The sequence below is a fragment of the Colletotrichum acutatum genome, assembly GCF_030867785.1.
Source record: "Colletotrichum acutatum strain CBS 112980 chromosome Unknown BDZ83scaffold_180, whole genome shotgun sequence".
NCBI classification, from domain to species: Eukaryota; Fungi; Ascomycota; class Sordariomycetes; order Glomerellales; family Glomerellaceae; genus Colletotrichum; species Colletotrichum acutatum.
The window spans coordinates 19,419-39,514 of NW_026849174.1; the positions used below are offsets into that span (position 1 = coordinate 19,419).

The 20,096-nt window shown below is 51.0% G+C and overlaps 5 protein-coding genes across 5 annotated transcripts; 4 read left to right on the forward strand and 1 right to left on the reverse strand.

The window, feature by feature from the left end:
- Window positions 1-5,597: 5,597 nt before the first annotated feature.
- BDZ83DRAFT_797269 (uncharacterized protein) lies at window positions 5,598-6,942 on the forward strand (the record flags this gene model as incomplete). The annotated part of the gene is made up of 1 exon (XM_060515887.1): window positions 5,598-6,942. One exon carries the CDS (start codon window positions 5,598-5,600, stop codon window positions 6,783-6,785), a length of 1,188 nt encoding a protein of 395 aa, XP_060358605.1. The 3' UTR covers window positions 6,786-6,942.
- A 3,481-nt stretch (window positions 6,943-10,423) lies between these two features.
- BDZ83DRAFT_757718 (sodium/hydrogen exchanger family protein) lies at window positions 10,424-12,543 on the forward strand (the record flags this gene model as incomplete). The annotated part of the gene is made up of 6 exons (XM_060514932.1): window positions 10,424-10,472; window positions 10,534-10,602; window positions 10,706-10,812; window positions 10,901-11,484; window positions 11,536-11,584; window positions 11,632-12,543. The coding sequence occupies 6 exons, from the start codon at window positions 10,424-10,426 to the stop codon at window positions 12,541-12,543; spliced, it is 1,770 nt and encodes a 589-aa protein (XP_060358606.1).
- A 927-nt stretch (window positions 12,544-13,470) lies between these two features.
- On the forward strand, window positions 13,471-15,270 carry BDZ83DRAFT_641227 (family 28 glycosyl hydrolase). Its single transcript, XM_060509540.1, has one exon. It carries the CDS (start codon window positions 13,721-13,723, stop codon window positions 15,074-15,076), a length of 1,356 nt encoding a protein of 451 aa, XP_060358607.1. The 5' UTR covers window positions 13,471-13,720; the 3' UTR covers window positions 15,077-15,270.
- Window positions 15,271-17,366: 2,096 nt separating this feature from the next.
- On the forward strand, window positions 17,367-18,587 carry BDZ83DRAFT_657247 (uncharacterized protein; the record flags this gene model as incomplete). Its single annotated transcript, XM_060510949.1, has 3 exons — window positions 17,367-17,412; window positions 17,518-17,761; window positions 17,840-18,587. The coding sequence occupies 3 exons, from the start codon at window positions 17,367-17,369 to the stop codon at window positions 18,585-18,587; spliced, it is 1,038 nt and encodes a 345-aa protein (XP_060358608.1).
- Window positions 18,588-18,815: 228 nt separating this feature from the next.
- BDZ83DRAFT_591849 (ubiquitin 3 binding protein But2 C-terminal domain-containing protein) lies at window positions 18,816-19,532 on the reverse strand (the record flags this gene model as incomplete). The annotated part of the gene is made up of 2 exons (XM_060506482.1): window positions 18,816-18,968; window positions 19,041-19,532. The coding sequence occupies 2 exons, from the start codon at window positions 19,530-19,532 to the stop codon at window positions 18,816-18,818; spliced, it is 645 nt and encodes a 214-aa protein (XP_060358609.1).
- Window positions 19,533-20,096: the final 564 nt, after the last annotated feature.

Genomic DNA, 20,096 nt, shown 5'->3' on the forward strand with positions numbered 1-20,096 from the left:
ATGGATCAAACCGTGGAAATACCAGCCTGATGCGGTATCACACAACCACCATGTCATCTCTCTGCCGCCAACAGAGCTCGCGCGGTATTCGCGGTTTACACTACGGAGCACTTATCCGATCATCCAGGGATAGACACAGCCCTTCCCCGAGGACTCCCGCGCCTTCCACGTAATCGCGAATGAAATCGCGCTTCCTCGTCAGATAGCCGCCTGATGTCTGGCTGACTGATACGTGGGGGACATGCCTCCGAGATGGCTATATAAACCCAGACCAGCTCTGATTCAAAATGAGATTCTTTCTTCATCCGACTCATCAGCTTCAAACTCCAGACCTCAACAACAAACAAACACTCAAGCTTTTTCGCTTCAACCACCAAACTATCAAAATGGCCCCCTGGTGAGTGAACCACCTGCTCTATCTTCCACACACGGGAGGTACAACACAGCCATGAGTCTCTCTGGATGATTCGGATTCCCTTGGGGTTTCAATCTATCCCACCGGACGAGCCATGCCTCTGATATCTTCAACGTTGACGCTAACCTGATGTGAATAGCACCTGCTCCTCCTGCGGCTCCAGCTGCGCTGGCTCCTGCACTGCCTGCTCTTGCGGCTCTTGCTCCGTAAGCCACATCTACCTTATATGACAACAGATCTCAATATACTCAGGTGCTGACTTTTGATCGTTCCAGCACTAAATTCAGCATGAATTTTCTGCTCCCATCAAATTTGACAACCCGGAAGCGGCTCGCTCGCCAATAGCCAATATCCAACTCGAGCTGTGTGCCCTCCATTCGACAACGCGCGGGTGGAAGGATTGTAAGATGTTGACTTGGGGTGGATCTTTGACTGCTGGAACCCAGTGCCATTTGCCAACAATGATTGCCGAAACGGGGAATCCTCTAGTCTGTGGAGAACGGCGGGTTTCATGTTTACGCTTGACAATTCCGGCATTTCTTGTTGGTAGGTGGACTGGGGCACGAGATGGAGAATCCTTCTTTCATTCTTTTTTCTCTCTCGTCTCGTGGTATGATAGTTTTGTTTTGAGATGGCAATACGAACTACGAGTGTTTTGATTCCCGGGAAAATTCTTACCTCTTCTGCTGGTGACCCAAACATGCGGCCTATTATTGTTTGGACAAAATACCTATTCTGCGCATAATGAATAGCTTTGTATCATTTTGAGTGATTTAAATGGCATCTGATTATTCGGGGTGGAGCGGGGGAGCTTCTTTCCTCTGAGAGAGGTTGCGGGCGGCCCGCCGAGTGCCTACCTAAAGCGGGACATGCATGCATGGCTTTGTGAGCTGGTTGACGCTATTGCGGAGACTGGAGCTCTTCGGGTCTCCAAACTTGCCAACAGTCTGTAAGGGGAAAAGAGTGTTCAGGTTAGGTTTTCTCCAAAGGGGTCAGCTCCAATGAAGATGGGAGGAAAGTTCGGGATGACAGCAAGCCCGTTCGGGAGAGCTGCAGAATGTCCCTCCCCCTCCACTTCGCTGGCACCTCTGGTGGTTTGTCCCCCACTCGGCGTCGGGATCGGGGTTCATGCGGGTATGTGCTGGACGGTTCGCAACGGAAGAGGAGGTGCGGGGGACGAGGCGTTTGGTTTGTTGGTGTGATGAATAGATACATGTACCATATCAATACAGGGCGTCTTGACTGTCAGCTGACTGATTTTGACGGATTGATGCGTTGGAGGGATGTGGCTTGGCACATGGGAAGATGTGGTTGCGATAGGAAGGATAAGGTAGGCGGGATAAGATACGCAGCATGCGGCAAGAAACGGGTGGTAGAGTTGAGGCTTGTGATTGGGGACGTGAGTTATGCGAACTTGACTGGGTGTGGTTTGGCGGCGATTTCGTTGGGGGAGCTATCTGAGGCGCGGCGCGGCGCGTGGTTACTAGGTACTTACTGAGTATTCGGTGCCGTGATCTGCTGGCAACGGGGTTTCGGGGTTTATCTGTGTTGACATTGAAAGAACGAGAGGGCTTGGAAATGATGTGAGGTCTATGGGAGTGTTGGTTACCTACCTCATGACCTTGGATGATGTGGTTGATCTGTACGATATTGGCAATTGCTGTCTCCTTTCGGGGTGCACGTCAACGAAGAAAAGTTGTTCATGGGTTGGTCCTTGAGGACCATTCGACCCTCCGTGGGGGTTCAAATTGCAGTGAACGATTGCAAGAATAAGAAAGCGCCGATGAGGGTATGGCACTAGGCTCAGCGCTGCAACTACCCCCCCGTCAGCTTCGAAGAAGACTCTGACGATGAAACAAAACATGATTTTGAGAATCTATGCATTCACCTGTCTGAAGAGGGTACCTCGCAAGGGACTGATCTAGGCACCACATACCAAGGTTCGATTATCGGTAATACTAAGTACAACGAGGACCGAGTTAGTAACGGCCATATTAGCGAACCTTGATGGCTCGGTTGTGCGATCTTCTCTAGCCCCTGACAGCCGGAACCGTCACTCAGTTTCTCTTTCTCTTCTCGAGTAGGAATGACAAGTTTAGCCTGATGAATTCTTTGCACTGCAGTCATCATATTAGGGAGGTAGAACTGTCTTTGTCTGCTATTTGCCTACATGCAAGCTGTCGAATATTTCATGTTGATGAACTGACTACTGACAGGTACGTGATCTGCCCAGACGCCGACGCCCTTGGGCGCTCCTCACGGGCGCGTCTCTCGAAGGGCTTTCATAGGTAAAGCAACGACAATCGACTCTAACATCACCCAGACAAACTCAAAAACGAGCCGCGAACATCCAATGAGTTTTCACGAATCGACTACCCGAAAAGATAACCTACGATTAAACCACAAGCGCGTTACCCTCGACGAAAAACTTACGAACCCACCCGACATAGCACCAGCGAGCGAAGCCAAAGGTCTAAATCAACAAGACAAGATCACGAATCCGAACAAGAACTCTACATGAATTAAGCCTCAACTCTCACCGGGGAACTTCCCGCTTCCGAGCGGGGATCTCGGTGAGTTGTCAAATCTCCAGCGATCCGCCCCGCTTAGAAGCCTGCGACAAGGAATATGCTCGGAAGCGGTCGGCCAGCTGGGCAGACGGAGCAGCAAAAGATCCCGGTAGAATGCGAGTGAAGTGCCGATAGGGCTAGGATGGGGCCCGACGCGGAGTTGTGAATCGCATGTTCATCTGATCCGAGATCGCAAGTACCAGTGTGAGTTGGCGTTGATACAATTGCTTGCGACATCGCAATCCCGGGTAGGATCGGTAGAGGCCATTACAGAGCTCGACGCGAAAGCGAATCACAACCGCATCCAAGAGCTCAAGAGAAAGCGGAAGCTGTCTTCAGGATTCCAACAAGCCTAGTTAAGGCTCGACAAGTCTTCTTTCTCCACGCACCAGATCACCAAGTCGAGGCAAGGCTGATTGGCTGACAGGATATGCATCTCTATCCAAATTCGTCGAAACCTGCAGGGCACACGGCAGAAGGGAGGAAACACAGATGGTGACGTTCAATCAGAAGCGCCAAACGGATCAGCCAGCCCGGCGGCACGGGACGGGACGGCTCATGAGGTTGAGGTTGCCTTGTCTCTGTCCGCTGTGGTTACATGGACTTAACGCCCGCGTTGTGTTAGTGGTGCCACGATGTAAACGCATGCCCGCATGGTAGGATGCCTTGCCAGTTGCCATAGGTACTTGAAGCATGTCAGACGTAGACGTCGCACGGCGTCGTCCGTCGTGGCCATGTGAAATGCCTTTTGGAGGTGTTGTGGCGACATGGGGCTCCAAGAGTCAAAGACAATTCTGTGGCAAATATGTAGAGCTTGGTGACGTACGGCGAAAAGGTGGTTCGCGGACTGGCGATATTCTGCGTTGCGTGTTTTCATGCGGTGTAACGCGTTGGTCTACAGCATCATGTTTTGCCGTGGGTCCTTTGAGCAAGTCAAGAATTCCATCTAAGCTGTGCAACGACCTCGGTAGATAACACTATGCTTGTTTGAGTTTGTCAGGGTCCCATGTAGCCATTTTTGCCACAATTATCAGGCCTTCCAGTGTCTGATCACTTCGTTCTTCCTTCCAATAGGTATGATTGCATACAAAGTCGTTGAGGTTTCATGTTGATTTATGAGGTGTTGAATGACCTGATTAGATAATGAGTTGCAGGAGGACCCCGATAAACACTGCAATATTGAATATTACGATTGGTTTTCCGGCCACGATTATCAGCTTGCTCGTTGTTGAAGCACGTTGGAGAGGGGGGGGGGGGGGTTGAAGGTTACGTGTATTGTCAAGCCGCTGAAATATGTACCTTATTCACATGTCTTCGGTGATGGGGTCAAGAAGACACAGGGACCACTCCACAAAGTAAGGAATAACTCTCGATGGTCGCGATACATATTGATACCTCTTTAGCTAAGGCCAAGCAGACAGAATTCGCGACTTCCATTCATGTTGTTATCGATAGCGAAGAAGCGCTCTCAATGACGGAACCTACCGCTGAGGTAATGCCAAAGTCTTTGACTCCTTGAACAATAGAAGTCTCGTATCATTCAGTGCTCAATCATAATTAAACTGTTATTTGAGCTCTTTGGAGTGCGCAATCTAAATGGAGAGGAAGTTTCTATCACCTTCGTTTCTTACGAGCTCTTGTTCCTGCTTCACGCAGGGTAGGCTATGCAAATTATGCTACGGTGGACATCAGACCTGACTTATCACGCATTTCTGATTGACAAATATGTCAGAAGAAGGTTTCAAGTAATTAGCTCCCATTATTGTGAGACGTTTGTGTAGCTCGAATCTCTGTTAAGTAGTGAATGAAGTGAGGTGGTACAGGTAATTGACTGGTCAGTGAGGGTATGCTGAACTTTGACCCCTTTACTCTTCGCAATACCCATACTTATACAAGTACTCAGAGACTGACATTCAAACGAGCGTCATGATAGATACATGCAATTCTCATAGCTATACGCGGAATCTCCAGGAGTCATTCCCAGCGGGGAAAGGCTCCGCATCAATAATCAAAAGCCCCTTGACAGCTCGAGTCATTACCGGTGGCTGCGACGGCGTCGCCGAGATCACGGAGGTTCCAGCGAGGCTCTTTCGGCCGCGGTCCGGCTTATCACCGAAGAAGACCACTGCGCTTGAATTGACCGTGGGTCTGTTCCGTGGAGCAAGGCGAAGATAATTGCCATGTTCATCCGATCAGATTTCCGGGGTAGAATGGTGATGTCGACGGACGAGGTTGCGTTAGGCACTGCATTGACCACCATCTCCCATGTCTCCAAGAGAATTCAAACCTTCTTCGCCGTAACGATTGCCTAAATAGGCAAGAAGACTTAATCGCCATTAGGAGAACTGGTTTTTAACGTCACGTACGATCCTTTCTGGCCGAGCCAAGGCCGGATGAAAAACAATTTGGGTTTGTAATAGCAGCGTCGCGGTAGCAACTGCTCCATGGTAAAATGGTGGCAGCGATAATACAATTGAATCGATAAAATCGTAGAGACAACGCCATTATTCAGAGCCGGCTGGTCCTTGGTGACTGTCATGATCTTTCTTCTACAATCATCGGCTTTTTTACACGAACAAAGTCCATCGTACCAAAACAAGACACGAAATATGATGTCACCATCTTTAAATTACGCCGGCCTCTTCACCGTCTTTCTACAGACATGCCTTGCGCAGAATCACAGCATTGTCTCCATCCCATATGAGTTGACATATCTTCTTCCTTCACCGTTTCACGGCAATCTGCTTCACAGCTTTGTCAATGGAACCAATACGTCGGATGCTTCAACCAACGAACTCCTTCAATCTGCCACCAAAGCACCCTTCATCTCATATGATGACGAATTCCTAGCGCTCCTCGGCCAAAACCCAGCCATTGAGTTGATCGAGGAGCGCCCCGGCAACTTTGCGGGAGAAGCTGGCGTGTGGATTAGCGACCGGAATGAAGTCTGGTACACGACTTGGATCAATGACGGGCCTACCCACGTGGAAATTCTGGATTTGAACAATAACAGCATCAGAAACCTGACTTCTTCGAAGCCGTTGGAGAACCCGAACGGAGGATTCTACCACAAAGGTCTCATGTACTTCACTTGCTTGCGAGACGACTCTCGAGACTGGTCTGGCGGGGTCGTATCGGTCGACCCTGAGACCGGCCACGTCGAAACTGTGCTCAACTCCTACTTTGGTCTCAAGTTTGACAACATTGACGACGTGGCATGGGTCACGCAGCCGGGAACAAACAACTCGTACATGTTCATCACTATACTGCCTTTTGCCGAGGGCTCAAACACGACCGATCGCCTGCCTCAGGGTCTGTGGCGCTGGGATCCCCAGAATAGAGTCTTATTACCGGCTATCAGCAGGACCGAGTTTCCCGTCGCCAACGGCGTCCGGCCGTCGAGAGATCAAAGGACTCTTTGGGTCACCGACTTTGGCGGCGAAGAGCGAAGCAGAATTTGGGGGCTGCCGGCCCAAGTAGGAGCACCTGCGATCTATAGCTACGAGCTAGATGAAAATATGTGGCCTGTCAACAAGCGTATCTTTGGTGTCTCGAGAATGCAGGCCCCGGATGGCATCCGCATCGACGATAAGGGTAGAGTTTGGACGGGCGAGGGTGAAGGAGTTGTGGTTCGAAGTTCGCAAGGAAAGGTCATTGGTGTCTTCAATGGACAGTATTTCACGAGAGATCCTGTCAACACGGCGATCGTACAATTTGAGCTCGCCGGGGACGTTCTGGTTGTGCTGGGCCAGAATAAGTTGTGGACTGTCAAGTTAGCTGAGACGGCCTACAGCGCTTAGCAACTTGCATCAACTTGTACTTTAGAAAAGACCACGAACCCAGGGGATAACTTAAGGGCAAATCAATGAGACCCCATGGTACATTGAGATCCTAGGTATCATTCATAGGAACTAATAAATGGGTCGTGTACGTTCGTCCCTCGCTTTGTTGAAACCACCTTGTTTGCCGACTTGAATATTGTTTGCTTCAGCTCCGGATCAGTGTTGGTTACTCCAACTACTGGTTAAGAGTGCAAGACATATCTTGGTGGGTACAATGATGGAGAAAGGCATGGCCTGTGTTCGTGGGTTGCTTACCCTCCTGAAGGTTTGTCGCCTTGGTGATATGTCGTGACATTTCGGGCATTTGAATCATCACTCTCTTGACCTGGCACGCATCATACCTTGGCATACTCGGGCCTCAATTAAGGAATGCATGATCCGTTTTGACTTTTTCTAGCCCACGAGTCTAAAGTGTTGCTCAAAGTTCTTCTCATAACCTTACATTTAACCTTGTATCCTATTGAGCAGAAAATCCCACCATTTTGGAGCAAGTCCCCAAGCTCGCCTCGCAATTGCCCACAAACCTCCAATCCGAACATGGCCACCACATAATACTTCGACCTTTGAGTTGAGACAATTCTTACTGAGACTATGGCACTACTAATGTTAGTCCCGCGACGAACATGGTCCTTTTTCGAAGGTGCTGTAGTTAAGTGTGCAACAACCGGCGGAATGCCGTCTTTCCAACAACAGGTCGGACATGCGCAATACGAGGCCGGTGGGATAACTCTAAATCATGAGCTGCATATAAACACTGACTCGATCGATTAAGAATTGGGGACACTTTAATCTAGGATAGATTGAAGATGTTGCGAATTGATCGTGTTCATACTGCCTGTCCGAGTTGGCCTAACTATAAAGGCACGGATGAGAACCTGAGCTCAGCCAAGACTTTGGAACTTTCATCATTATCACCAAGCCGACGCCGTCACAGTCTATATCAATTGCAATCTCCATAATCGATCTCTCGTAAGTCGAACCACTAGTCGTACCTTGTTGGCCGGCTTTTCGTTGACAAGGTAATAGCCAGGATCCCAACCCAAAATGCACATCACGGGCTTCACCGCGGCTGTCGCTGCTATCTTCTTCGCCACCAGCGCCAGTGCCGCGTGCGCCACATCCTGGCCCGGATATACTTGCTCAGGGACTCAGTTGGCGTGTTGTATGGATATTAGCTATGGCGTCATGGACCAGAGCAATAAGGATGAGAATTGGAGATATGCTTGGACGCGGGCCAACTGCAATAACTGCAAGGCCTGAACCTCAGTACGGGACTTCACAGCGGGAAACTCATCTTACTTATCCAGTTAATAACCTAACTTCATCGTCAATCCACAAGACAAAAATACTTATAAGTTGAGCTGTGTTGTGGGGTCTATTAATACATGCTTGACTCGAGAAGAGGTCTAGATTGTAACTGAATGTCAAGGGGATTGATTTATTCAAAAGCACGTTTCGAGACTTCAAACACAAAATTTCCTTGAAAGAAGTCTAGTTGGTTTAATTGGACCGTTATTCCCTAGCTTTATGTACCATTGTGCGTGCATTCTGCAGCATCAACTTCAGTCTCCTCGAGCTGAAGTCTGGAGGATTAGCAAAGACCCACACGGCCAACCCCACCAGTGTCTTGCTGGTTTCAGAGGTTGGAGACGTCACAAACGAGAAGCCCACGCACGGAGAAACTTGAATTTTTGCGCGTCGGCTCCCATCCTTTCTAATGCTACTCGACATACTGTAGGGCCCATCACCGGTTCATACAGCAACGAGCTCGCGCTGCGAGAAAGTCGGAACGTCATAATAATCTGACCACGAGCCGCCAAGCGCGAAGCGCCGAGCCTCACCAAGAAGCGCCCAGCGCTGGGTGGTCCCAACGTCACCCAACAATCCTCGTCAGCCAAGTGCCCCCAAGAAAACACAAGAGACCAGGGACCCTATCACAATGTCTGAGCCAGAAAGTATTGACTTGGCCGACCCAGCGGTGGTCGTCACACCGGAATGCGTGCCCTGGGCTTCATCATTTTCCCAGTCGCCCCCTTTCGTCTCCACCCAGCGGAGAATGTCAACAACACTTGCTTCCTGCGCTTGGCGCCGAGGCCGCGCTGACACCGCCGTGAAATTCGGACTCCTCCGCTGAGCGTTGGCGGCGGAAAACCAACCTACTTCATGATTACTTTGTCCAATGATTGTCCTTTTACCCGCTGTCGACCCCGGATGCCTAGTCACTTGATTAAGACACTAAGACTCTTGTCATATCTCGTCACTCTAGGCAGTCCACTGTTTTCTCTTGGGCGAGTTTTGTATGTTGCCTGACTTGACGTTCTGCCGACTCTTTCCGTGGCTGTGAGCCCTCTCTTCCAGTGCTTCCTCTATGCATATTTCTCTGTTCATCCTTTTCCTAGGCCTGAAATGCGTTCATCAGAGGAGTGTGATCGATGCTTTTGTTTAGTCGTTCAGCAATCCCGACCAGCGTGCCCCATCTCCATGCGCAGGTTGGAACAGCTAAGTTGGCGTCCTGGAGCTGCCAAAGTTGAGAAATCTATCAGTGCCTTCAGGATCTACATGATATATATCCTTGAGCCTAACACTTCACTACGGGGCTCATGCCTCAACGACGTTACTGAAGCTGTGTTAGACGATGATTGTAGGAAATTTAAATCTTTCAGCATGTAACTTAGAGGAAAGACGCGTGGATGTTACCCACGGATAGTCAATCCAGAAACAATCAAGCTGCCAGATGTCTCCACGACAAGACTACTAGATTTGAGACACCTCCAACCAAGTAGCAGATGATGACAAAAGTCCTAGAAATCCGACGCTCTTCCCTGCAGAAACACAGATCCGCAGGTGAAATCTTCTATTTAAGAGATTCAGCTGTGCTTGGCCCGTCGCGTCTTCCCTGCAACCCAAGTTCTGACAGTACGTAGTACAACTCACGGTCGAAGTACATAGGTCTTGCTGTCCTCAGCTTGAGAATTTGGGACGCCCCAGCATTGAGAGCCACCATAACCCCCTACCACGATCTACAGAGCGTACTTGGCCCTGAATCAGAAGCGTTTTTAATCAGAAGCCATTCCAAAAGAATTCGGCCGCCCAAGATCTGCAGCCAAGTCGCTCCTTTTTGTTCCGCAGTTAAGTATGCCCCTGATTGACATACCACTCTTAAATACCCGGACTCTCGGCGCTGTAGAAGAATCACTTGCCCTTCCGCCGCTCACCAGACCACTCTTCATCAGCAGCGCTGAGCTACCGGGTGACCGTCATACCATAAGGAGTCCAGCGAGCGTTGTTGTCCATCGTCATTTCAAGTTTTTGCCCTCTGACTCCATTCTTTGCGGGATTTTCTTTGGTTCGATCAGACCGTCGTTTTAAATTTCTTTATCTTACTCTCGAGAACTCTTTGGCATCTCTTTTCTTTTCTTCTTTCCAAGCACCCTCATGCAAATATCGTATGAGCATCAGCTAAAGAGATCATCCCTATCCTCAAAGCCCTTGCTGGCCAAGGCAGCCTTTCTCGGCAAACGCACAACACACCTTCTGGGCACGTCACACAGAGATCACTCGCACATTGAGAGTGAAGCCACCAGCGTATAGCCAAGATGCCTACCTTTGATCCAAGCGAATTGAATGTCGTTCTCGCTGTCTTTGGTGCGTGCCCCGTACCTTACGTGTTTTGGCTATGACTAATCGGTATTTCCACCATGTACAGGCGCGTTCATCATTCTGTTTGGTATCATATCCGTCAAGATCAAAAATGTGTGGTACTTGGGTGAGGCCTGTAAGCTCATTCTTGAACATCCTTCGCGGTGTTGTCGCCGTAGATACGGAGCGTGATACTCAAGCTCCCAAGGATCATTCACTGACATGTTGTTCTCGATCAGTACCGGCCATAGTTTTGGGAATATGCCTGGGTCCCATAGCTGCTAGGTTCATCGATAGCGAGAGGTGGGGGTCAGCTGTTGAGGGGCAGACTCAAGATATCACTCTTGTAAGTGCCTATGATGCGGCCTCACTACGGTCTTGATTCAGGCAATGTGGAGTCTTGTGTTCAAATGCTGATGAATGGCTTGTCCCAGGGGCTCACAAGAGTGATGATTGGCATTCAACTGGTCATGGCCGGCTATCAACTCCCAGCAAAATATCAAAAGACCAAATGGAAGGAGATGGCCATCTTGATGTTACCCATTATGACACTGATGTGGTTGGCGACGACAGGCTGTATCCTGGCAACTATTCCCAAGTTGACATTTCTGGGTGCTGGGGTCATCGCCGCCTGCGTTACCTCGACGGATCCAGTCCTGTCACAGGCAGTTGCCAAGGGGCCTTTTGCCGATAAGTTCGTTAGGCGCTCTTTGCGTGAAATCATCTCTTCTGAGAGTGGCGCAAATGACGGATTCGGGTTCCCGATATTGATGCTGACGACGTATCTTATCCGGCACACGGAGGGATCTGAGGTGCACGCAGATGACTCCACATTGCACGCAGTCGGTCGCGCGCTTCTTCCTAGAGCGGGTGACGTTGCCCGCCAAGGCGGAGGCGTTAGTGTCGCTCTGCTGAATTGGCTGCTGGAGACCTGGCTTTACTTCGTGCTCATGAGTATAGTCTACGGAATCATCGTGGGAACCCTGATTAGGCTTGCTCTGAAATACTCTGTCAGAAAGTACGTTGATCGGTCACTAAGTACAATTCCGGAGGTCTCTAACAGACACAGGAAGTGGATCGATTCCGAAAGCTACGTGCTCGTGCCAACGGCGATTGGCGTAAGTCACCAATATTGAGCGAAAAGAAGTTGACTGACAACTTATAGCTCTTCATGATGGGTACTTCAGGAGCCATCGGAACCGATGATCTGCTAGCTTGCTTCGTTGCTGGCAGTGCACTCAACTGGGACGGCGAGTACCTTGCGGAGGCACAGAAGCGACACGACGAAGTCAACGCCAGCATTGACGTTCTTCTCAATTTTGGCGGCTTCATCTACCTTGGAACCATCATTCCGTGGGGCGACTTCAGCTCCGACATCACCGGCATCAGCCTTGGTCGGCTCTTTGCCCTCGGTGCACTTGTTCTCGTATTCCGCCGCATCCCCGCTGTGCTTCTCACGTACAAGCTCATGCCAAACACCATCAAAGACTGGAAGGAAGCCTTGTTTATGGGTTACTTTGGACCTATTGGCGTTGGTGCTGCCTTCTATGTCGAGCATGCGCGTCATCTCTTCCCTAAACTTGCCGAAGCCGAAGGCGACAGCGAGGTAGTTGACATGCTTCGGGCTATTGGTCCCGTTGTGTATTGGCTTGTACTCTTCTCGATTATAGTCCACGGAGTTTCCATACCTATCCTCAATGTCATATACGGATTCATGGGGGTTCAACCGGTCCAGGAAGATGCCGTGGCAATTCGACGCCGGTCTGTTCGCGTCCCTCCGCCATCGAACGCGGTTGAGGGCGACAAGGAGACCTTCATCGTCTTCAACCGTTTCTCTCGGCCGAATTTATCGCAGGAAACACTGTCGTATATGGAGGATAACGACTCATCTGTCGGAGATGAAAAGGTTCTACACCCAGACCTCGAGTCCGGCCTCCAGGAAGCTAGGCAAAATGCAGAGTTATCACCACGAAGGAGCTTCAATCTCCCACGTCTGAATGGACCTCGCAGCTTCAGTCTACCTCGGACAAGTATGAGTCAACTGAAATGGGATCAACCACATGTCACGCAGGGCTAGAATTTGATATCTTGCTGCCTTTGGGATTTGCTAGTAGAGAGAATATCAGAGGCAAGACGCTAAGCGATTCCTCGTGTTACCAGATAAGGCACTTGTACGGTATTTAATAAGAAATTTTCACCGCCAATGAAAACGTCTTGAGTGATGCTTTACAGCGAACGAACCTCCTTGAATACCTTTTGACAACACTTAGAGCAATTCAACCGGGGACTGAGGCGATTGCGATCATGGTTCATCTGGAAAACTGGAAATGCCCGATTTACACACAAGAACTGCCAATTATCTGGCCCTCCCTCCAACAGTAGAGTGGAATTCCCAGGGATGTTACCCTTGAACAGAAGGCTACGAATCCTTGCGGCTCCGAGCGCCGACGTCTACATCGAATCTAGCTGCGTTATCCCGTCCGGATATAAGTGGACTATCGGGCCAAGCTGAACGGGCCGAGCATCCGCTGGCCGGGCCAGGGCGACGGCAATGGCTTGGATGAAGCACTCCGATGGTTTGCTCGAAGAATGACGTTCTTTGAGTCAAATGGCTTTGGAAAGATCAGGATGAATGCATGTAACGTTCACACATCTGACCCAGACTCGTGATGCATTGCATCCATCATCAGACCAACCCGCAGGTAACCATCAGACAGGCCGTTCTGTGCATGCCTTACCGCTGCTTTTCCCTCATCAAAAAAACGATAAAACTCATGGATAAAGATTCCCACATCCAGAATAACAGAGATCAGCAAGTACGAGCCTTGAAATGCCGGACGTTGGGGTCGGATTACCAGGGCGTCATGCGGGCAGAAGACGTAATTGATGCGGGGAATGGACGCTACAGGGGACGATCCGGGGCTTTACCCCGCTGGACTTGGCGCATGTCATTCGTTGACAGTGGTTGCGACCCCCTGAGCTCACTCATCTGATGCAATGTTGGGTTTCACAGAAATAACACTCGTCGATGAGCTCTACTTCATATTTGAGAGATACCTGTACCTTTGGAGCCCATGGACCATTCCTCTCTGGTGCTTTGATAGACGCCACAGACTCACCAGCTTGTCTTGGTCCACTCTTGTTCGTACGAAGCCCTAGTTGTACTTCCAGAAGCGTCTGTTCGCGTGTACCGAAGCTCGCACTCCTCCCATCCATCCCTTAATTGGGTTTCGAGGCCTTAGCACGCATCCATCATGCGTGGCTTGGCAGTCTTCGCATCGTCAGCCGCAAGGCTACCGGTAGTCCTTGGGCTCGAGACTACTCGATTCTCGGCGGCCACCCTTCATGCCGAATCTAAGCCAGATACCCCGAGTGCCAGTGACTGGGCGGAGAAGGCGGAGAAGGAGGGTCGGAGCCTCTGCATACTCGAGCCGGACGCTAACGGCGGAGACGACGCGCCGGCGCTGCTGAGCGCGCTCAACGACAAGTGCCGAACCAAGAGCATCATTGTGCTTGATGGACCGGTCTACAACATCAAGTCGCCGATGGTCACCACCAGCCTAGACGATGTGGTGATTGATCAGCGTGGGAAACTACTCTGGAGCAATGACACGACGTACTGGCTCTCGGTCTCGATGCCTGTGGACTTCCAGAACCAGAGCACTGTATGGCACTTTGGAGGTGATGGCGTGGTTTGGGAAGGCCACGGAGTCGGAACGCTCGATGGTAATGGCCAGGTCTGGTATGACCTCAATGCCGGCGGATCCAACATGCCTCATCGCCCGATGAACATCAACTTTCGAGACTTCTCGAACTCGACTGTCAAAGGTCTCCGGTTCGTGCAGAGCCAAATGTGGACGATGAACATAATGCACTCCAAAAATCTTGTCTTCGAGGACATATATGTGAACAGCACCTCGTCTTCGGAGAACAACTCTCTCAACACGGACGGCGCTGACACCATGTACTCGGACAACATCACCTTCCGCCGGTGGGTTGTTGTCAACGGCGACGACGCAATCGCTCTCAAGGCCAACTCCAGCAATATCTACATTTACGACAGCGAGTTCTTCGGCAGCACTGGCATAGCCATGGGATCCATCGGCCAGTTCATCGGGCAATTCGAGTATATCGAGAACTTCTTGGCGCGAAACGTGACTTTACACGACACCCTGCGGGGCTGCTACTTCAAGACGTGGACCGGCATCCAGATTGGGTATCCGCCCAATGGCGGCGGCGGCGGTACGGGATACGCGCGTAACATCGTGCTAGAGGATATTAAGCTCGACGGCACCCGCGGAGAACCACTTTTCATCACTCAATGTGAGTCCTTCTCCGGACACGCGGGTGAGTCCTGCGATACGTCGACGTTTAAGATTTCCGACGTCGTCTGGAAGGACTTTAGCGGAACGATGATGGACGACGTGCCTAGCTCGGGCTTCTTCCGGTGCAGCGCGGCTGCGGGCGGGTGCAACAACCTGACGGTAGAGAACTTTTCCGTAAAGCCCGTCGGCCAAGATACTGTGTTGGATAAATGGCTCTGTAAAAACGTTGAAGGCGATGAAGGATTCGACTGCCAGAAAATTGAGGAGAGCGCCGATGAGCTCTGAATATCATTTCAGTAGTCGGCGACTACAATGATCCGGCGTATCCGGGACTTTTGGCGGTATAATAGGCAATCAAAACTTGGCACACTCGGCGGCATAATGTCGCGGAGGCCATCACCGTTAGCGTTGAACTTGACCGCAATTTTCTAATCAGCGGCCGCTTAGTACGGTATGCTTTGATCTAAGTGGACACAGACCGTTGCCAAGAGTTTTATCAGAAGGTTGTGGTGATTGCTTTAAAGGGCTACGAAGTCCGCCACGGGTCTCTACATGGCTGCGGCATTCCTGGCAAAGAGCCTCGGCCGAAGCCGGGGACTTTGAACTCCGTACGCCGATGTTTTGGTCCTAAATTTCCAACGGCCTCCAACGGCCCAATGGAGGATCGAATCTTCCCGCAAAACACTAAACAGTCCGATGTCCGATGTTCATGTTCTTATTCGGGCACAGGTCTAGCCATGTCTGTGCAGTTCGCCTCCGACCTACTGGGGCTTGTTAGAGCATTGGTCTGCTGTTATGGTCCTGAGGCTTCCTCGCAGATTCATCCAGCCGTCACCACGATGCGTGTCCCAAAGCAGTAATTGACGTGCAGATGGTGATTTTCTAAACGCCCAGACTTGCCAGGCATGGTGTTTCTCACATCAGCAGCTCCTTCACCGTCACTATACTACTTGACGGTACAACAGTCGTCCCGGCACTGGTCTTGTCAAATGCTTGAACGTGGTGTGCTGTGCCAGCTAGCGCCAAGGGTGGCTGCGTATCAAGCTTCTGATCTTAGCTGCCGATCCTGCAGCTTATTCCCAGCGAGCCTTGTTCGTCTATCGACCCTGGCACAGTCGCAAGCTAACCATGTCAGAAGAGAGTATTGACGGGCATGGCAGCTCGAGGCGAAAGCTAGATCATGATGGCAAAGCCTGCTTCATTTGAGTGTTGGTAGCGGGGAGTTAGCGGGAGCGGAAGTTTTTCTCCTATACTGGCTGTTCTTCAACGCTCGGACGCGTCTTTGAGCTGATGTTGATGTGGGCAGTGGGAACAGCAAAACATGCGACAAGCTGCATGCTTCCGTGCGAACCTCCTATTCTTGGAAGAGCTTTGAATCAAGTATTCAAGGCATGACTCGACCGCGGTAAGATGTACCAAATATCGATTGAGTTCGTGTCTCGATCATGACAGTTCCAAGGCTCTCCTAAAGTGTACCAGTCCCACGCAGCTTCGAACACTTGGCTAGAGGACCGGGTCCACAATCCCGCGCAAAGCATCCGCAATTAGATGGAGCCAGGAGAAGGGCGCTCTGTTGATTTCCATACTCTAAATTTGATGGCAAGACTTTTTCTCGGGGACGACTTGGCGCCCGAGTTCTTACCCCTGACGCTGATTCCGGTTGTTCCGGCTGCCGAGAAAAACCACGGGAGGTGAACCCCGTCATTCGCGACTCCTAAGTTTCCTTATGTGCACGCGAGTGGGTAGAGTCCGACTCGAAATGATTGGATGATCCACCAGAAAAGGAACTCCCACATCCCTTTTTCGACGTTCTACCCACCGTCAGTTCATGGCTGGACTATTGTGATTCAGCGTGGAGACCGGGCGACTACGAGCAAGGAGGCTCTAATGAAAACTGGGCTTTTGGGCTTACGTTCTGCTGTACGTTGCCGGGCGCAATCACACACGCGTCAAGGAGGGCTTGGGTCGCGTGCCCTCCTTCCTGCGCCGAGCCATTCTCTTGCTCTGTGCTTGGCTGGGGTGATACCGTAATGGATCATGGATGGATGGTGGACATATGGGATGGGGTGTGGGACGTCAGGTCGTCGTGTCTCCAGTCCCGCTCCGCCCTCCCTCTTTCGACGTTCGACGCCCCCAACTCTCCTATCAGATGGCTCCGTGCGGTGACACCCACACGTGTGGTCCTACTCCTGCTCAACTTTCAAGGCTGGGCGGAATTCCCAATGCCTGGGGCGCCGATCTGACAACAATGCTTGGCCACAGAATGCTGCGGTTGGACTTGGTACACCTTCCGCCCGTTGTGGGTTTGTCCCGGTGAAGCGGGCTCTGGAGCATTGTGCCTAGGATGCTTATTAGTCTTGTCTTCCCTCTCTTCTATTTCTCCATGTGAAAGGATTTCTGGTGGATTTGGCCTTTTCATTGTAATATCTTCTCGTCACTCACTCCTTTCTTCTCTGTTTTGGGGGAGCTAAAGTTGTTCACTCATTCTGCTTTCTCGTCGGGACAGCCCTGTCCTACTACATCTTTCACTTACTCAATACCCAACAAGATTTCAGTTATCTCTGTTTAGCCTATTATGGCTTCGTCACTTGGCGCTTTGAGAAATGTGGTTGAACCAGCTTGTAAGTCCATCTCGCCCCACTGGCTCAGGGCTTCTCTCTACGCTGAGACGGTGTCCCTTTACCTTCATAAGTCCATTCCTCGCCTAACACCTTTTGCTCTTCTAGTCATCGTCTTTGCCTTCACCATAGGCACTCTCATCAATCGCCGCCGACTGGATCGCGACGATGACGTAGACTCGTGTGAGCGTGGGTCGGAGGATTCCTCCTCCCGCCCCACCTCTCCGCTCCTCAAGCCGGGGATGCGCGCGGAGTCTGGCGAGGTATCCCGCATCAACAGCAAACTTCTCGTTCGATTTTACAACACCTTCCCTTTCCTTGCTGAAATCTGGTATTGGAATGCGACATATTGGTATGAGATGATCTGTTCTGCATCGATACTCCATGTTGCCTTTTGGGGACCGAGGCTGACTTGCTTGTTCGCCTCTAGGATATACCAACTGCTTCGTGCCTTCTCGGCACGCATGATTGCCGGTAATGAAGCAGTATTTGCGAGAGCCCGCGACCATGCGATTTCCATCCTCAAGTTCGAGCACTTTTTTGGCATTGACGTCGAACTTGGCGTGCAGAAATATGTCCTCACCAACATGCCCTGGTTGATGTCCTACCTGGCCAAGATCTACTATTTTCACATCAGCCTAGGCATCATCTTCATTATATACTGCTATACTTTTCTTCCGCCGAGCACGTTCCAGAGAATCCGACGAACTATTGCCATGGATAACGCCATCGCCTTCGTCATCGTCACGACCTACCGTTGCATGCCGCCGCGCATGCTCCCCGCCGAGTACGGATTCGAAGATGTGCTCCACGGAGCCAAGGGAGGAGGCAACGCGTGGACGCACAACAAGTTCCAGCTGACGATCGCCGCGATGCCGAGTCTTCACTGCGGTACCGCTCTTTTCCTCGCCTGGAGTATCTGCCGGTTCTCGCCTCACCGTCCCCTTCGTCTTATTGCACCTCTGTGGCCGATGGCTATGCTCTTCACGATCGTCGCAACGGCGAATCACTTTATCTTAGATGCAATGATTGGTGCGATGGTCCCTGTCATTGGATGGAGGTTCAACCGGGCTGTTTTGGTGTTGCTACCGCTGCAGAATCGGGTGTTGGAGGGACTGGGGTTGAAGACCCCTGAGGACGAGGACAATACTCCAGCATATGTCCCGAAAGAGTGGTAAGAGACAGCATGTGCTGATGAAAAAGAATTGATTGGGACATAAAGCGACATGATAATATAAATAGACAAGTGCGCTAACAATGGATTACTTTGAATATATGATCGGACTGGATATCGCGGCCAGACTCCTCCTGTGTAACCCCTTGAGAGTTCATAGGCACATCTGAGTCCTAGTACTCGTATTCTTACAGTGAGGTATGTCGAGGACATCGAGCCACGATCCCCTCACTTACGCATCTGTCAAGACAACGAAGAAGCCCACTGGGCAACCATCTTTGCTCTGCTGGAACATAAAAGTGGTGTCCGGCGAGCAAAGACTTCCTGATACGGTCACACTTCCCGGTACCTCAGCTGGAATGCCGCACGGGGCACTGTTGACAATCTGCAGGCACTACTATCAGCAATCTCTACGGACGATGACCTAAGTCCAATTCTGTTGACGTTCGGTACTCACATAGCTATGACCTGGTGTCATCGTGGGCGGAGGGTTAGGCGGGCTAGGGCCGGGGGCAGGCTGCTTGTTATATGTGGTCTGCCCAGCAACGGCTCCGACGCCAATGGCATACCCGGTGAACTTGAAGGTACCTTGGCCAAGGAAAACGAACTTTCCAGGCGCCTGCTCCCAAGAAGGGAAGTCGAAGACGAGGTTGCAGACCTTGCCCTGGGTCTGGGCGACGGGTAAATCGAGGTTGAAGACGGTACAAATGTCCTTGGGCGTCACCTGTGCCCATTGCGTCGCCGGGAAGGCATAGTTGGGCAGGTTCTTGGAGATAGGGACTAGAAGACTGGTCGAAACGTAGGATTTGCCGAGGCTGCCATCAGGCTGGGCAGCGTTGACGGGGCAGCTGGCCTTGCCGCCACGTTTGCTGATGGAAGTGATGGCGCTGGGTGCGGCGACGACAGAGAGGGCGAAGGTGAGGGCGCCGGTGATAGTAGCAATCTTCATGATGGCGGTTGTATTGCAATTAAGTGCTTTAACGAATGACGATTGATGTTATATGAGGTAATGGTTGAGACGAGGGGCTTGATGACGTTGAAGACCTGGAGTACGCGACAATGAGCATATGAGCAAAACCTTCTTGGCACAGAAATGAAAAAGAGGCCTTCATATACGTCGAGTTGGCTCTGCTGGAAGGCTAACTACGTGATGATCCCGGACTATAGCTTGGACGTAGCAACCGTCATTGCTCGATGAAGTTTAGTTTCCTTCCACCTCAAAGAAGCTTTCGACGTGGAGCGCCTTCGACCCCAAGCTCGCGTGCTTTGAATTGCGATGTTCTAGCGCCGTCACGAGCGGCTAGCGATGGATCGGCGCTTCATCTTTTTAGACAGTCCTGAAAGGGGGAATAGAGTTTTACCGTTGGATCACCAGTGCTTGACTTTCTTCTTTTCCTTTACGATCGCCGTTGTGGCTTCCCATGGCTTCCTGAAGTGGCGCATTTTGGCGCCGGCCACGAGATTTCAGCTCCGTGCCTGAGCGCGGAACCGCGGCACAGATGGACTCAAATGT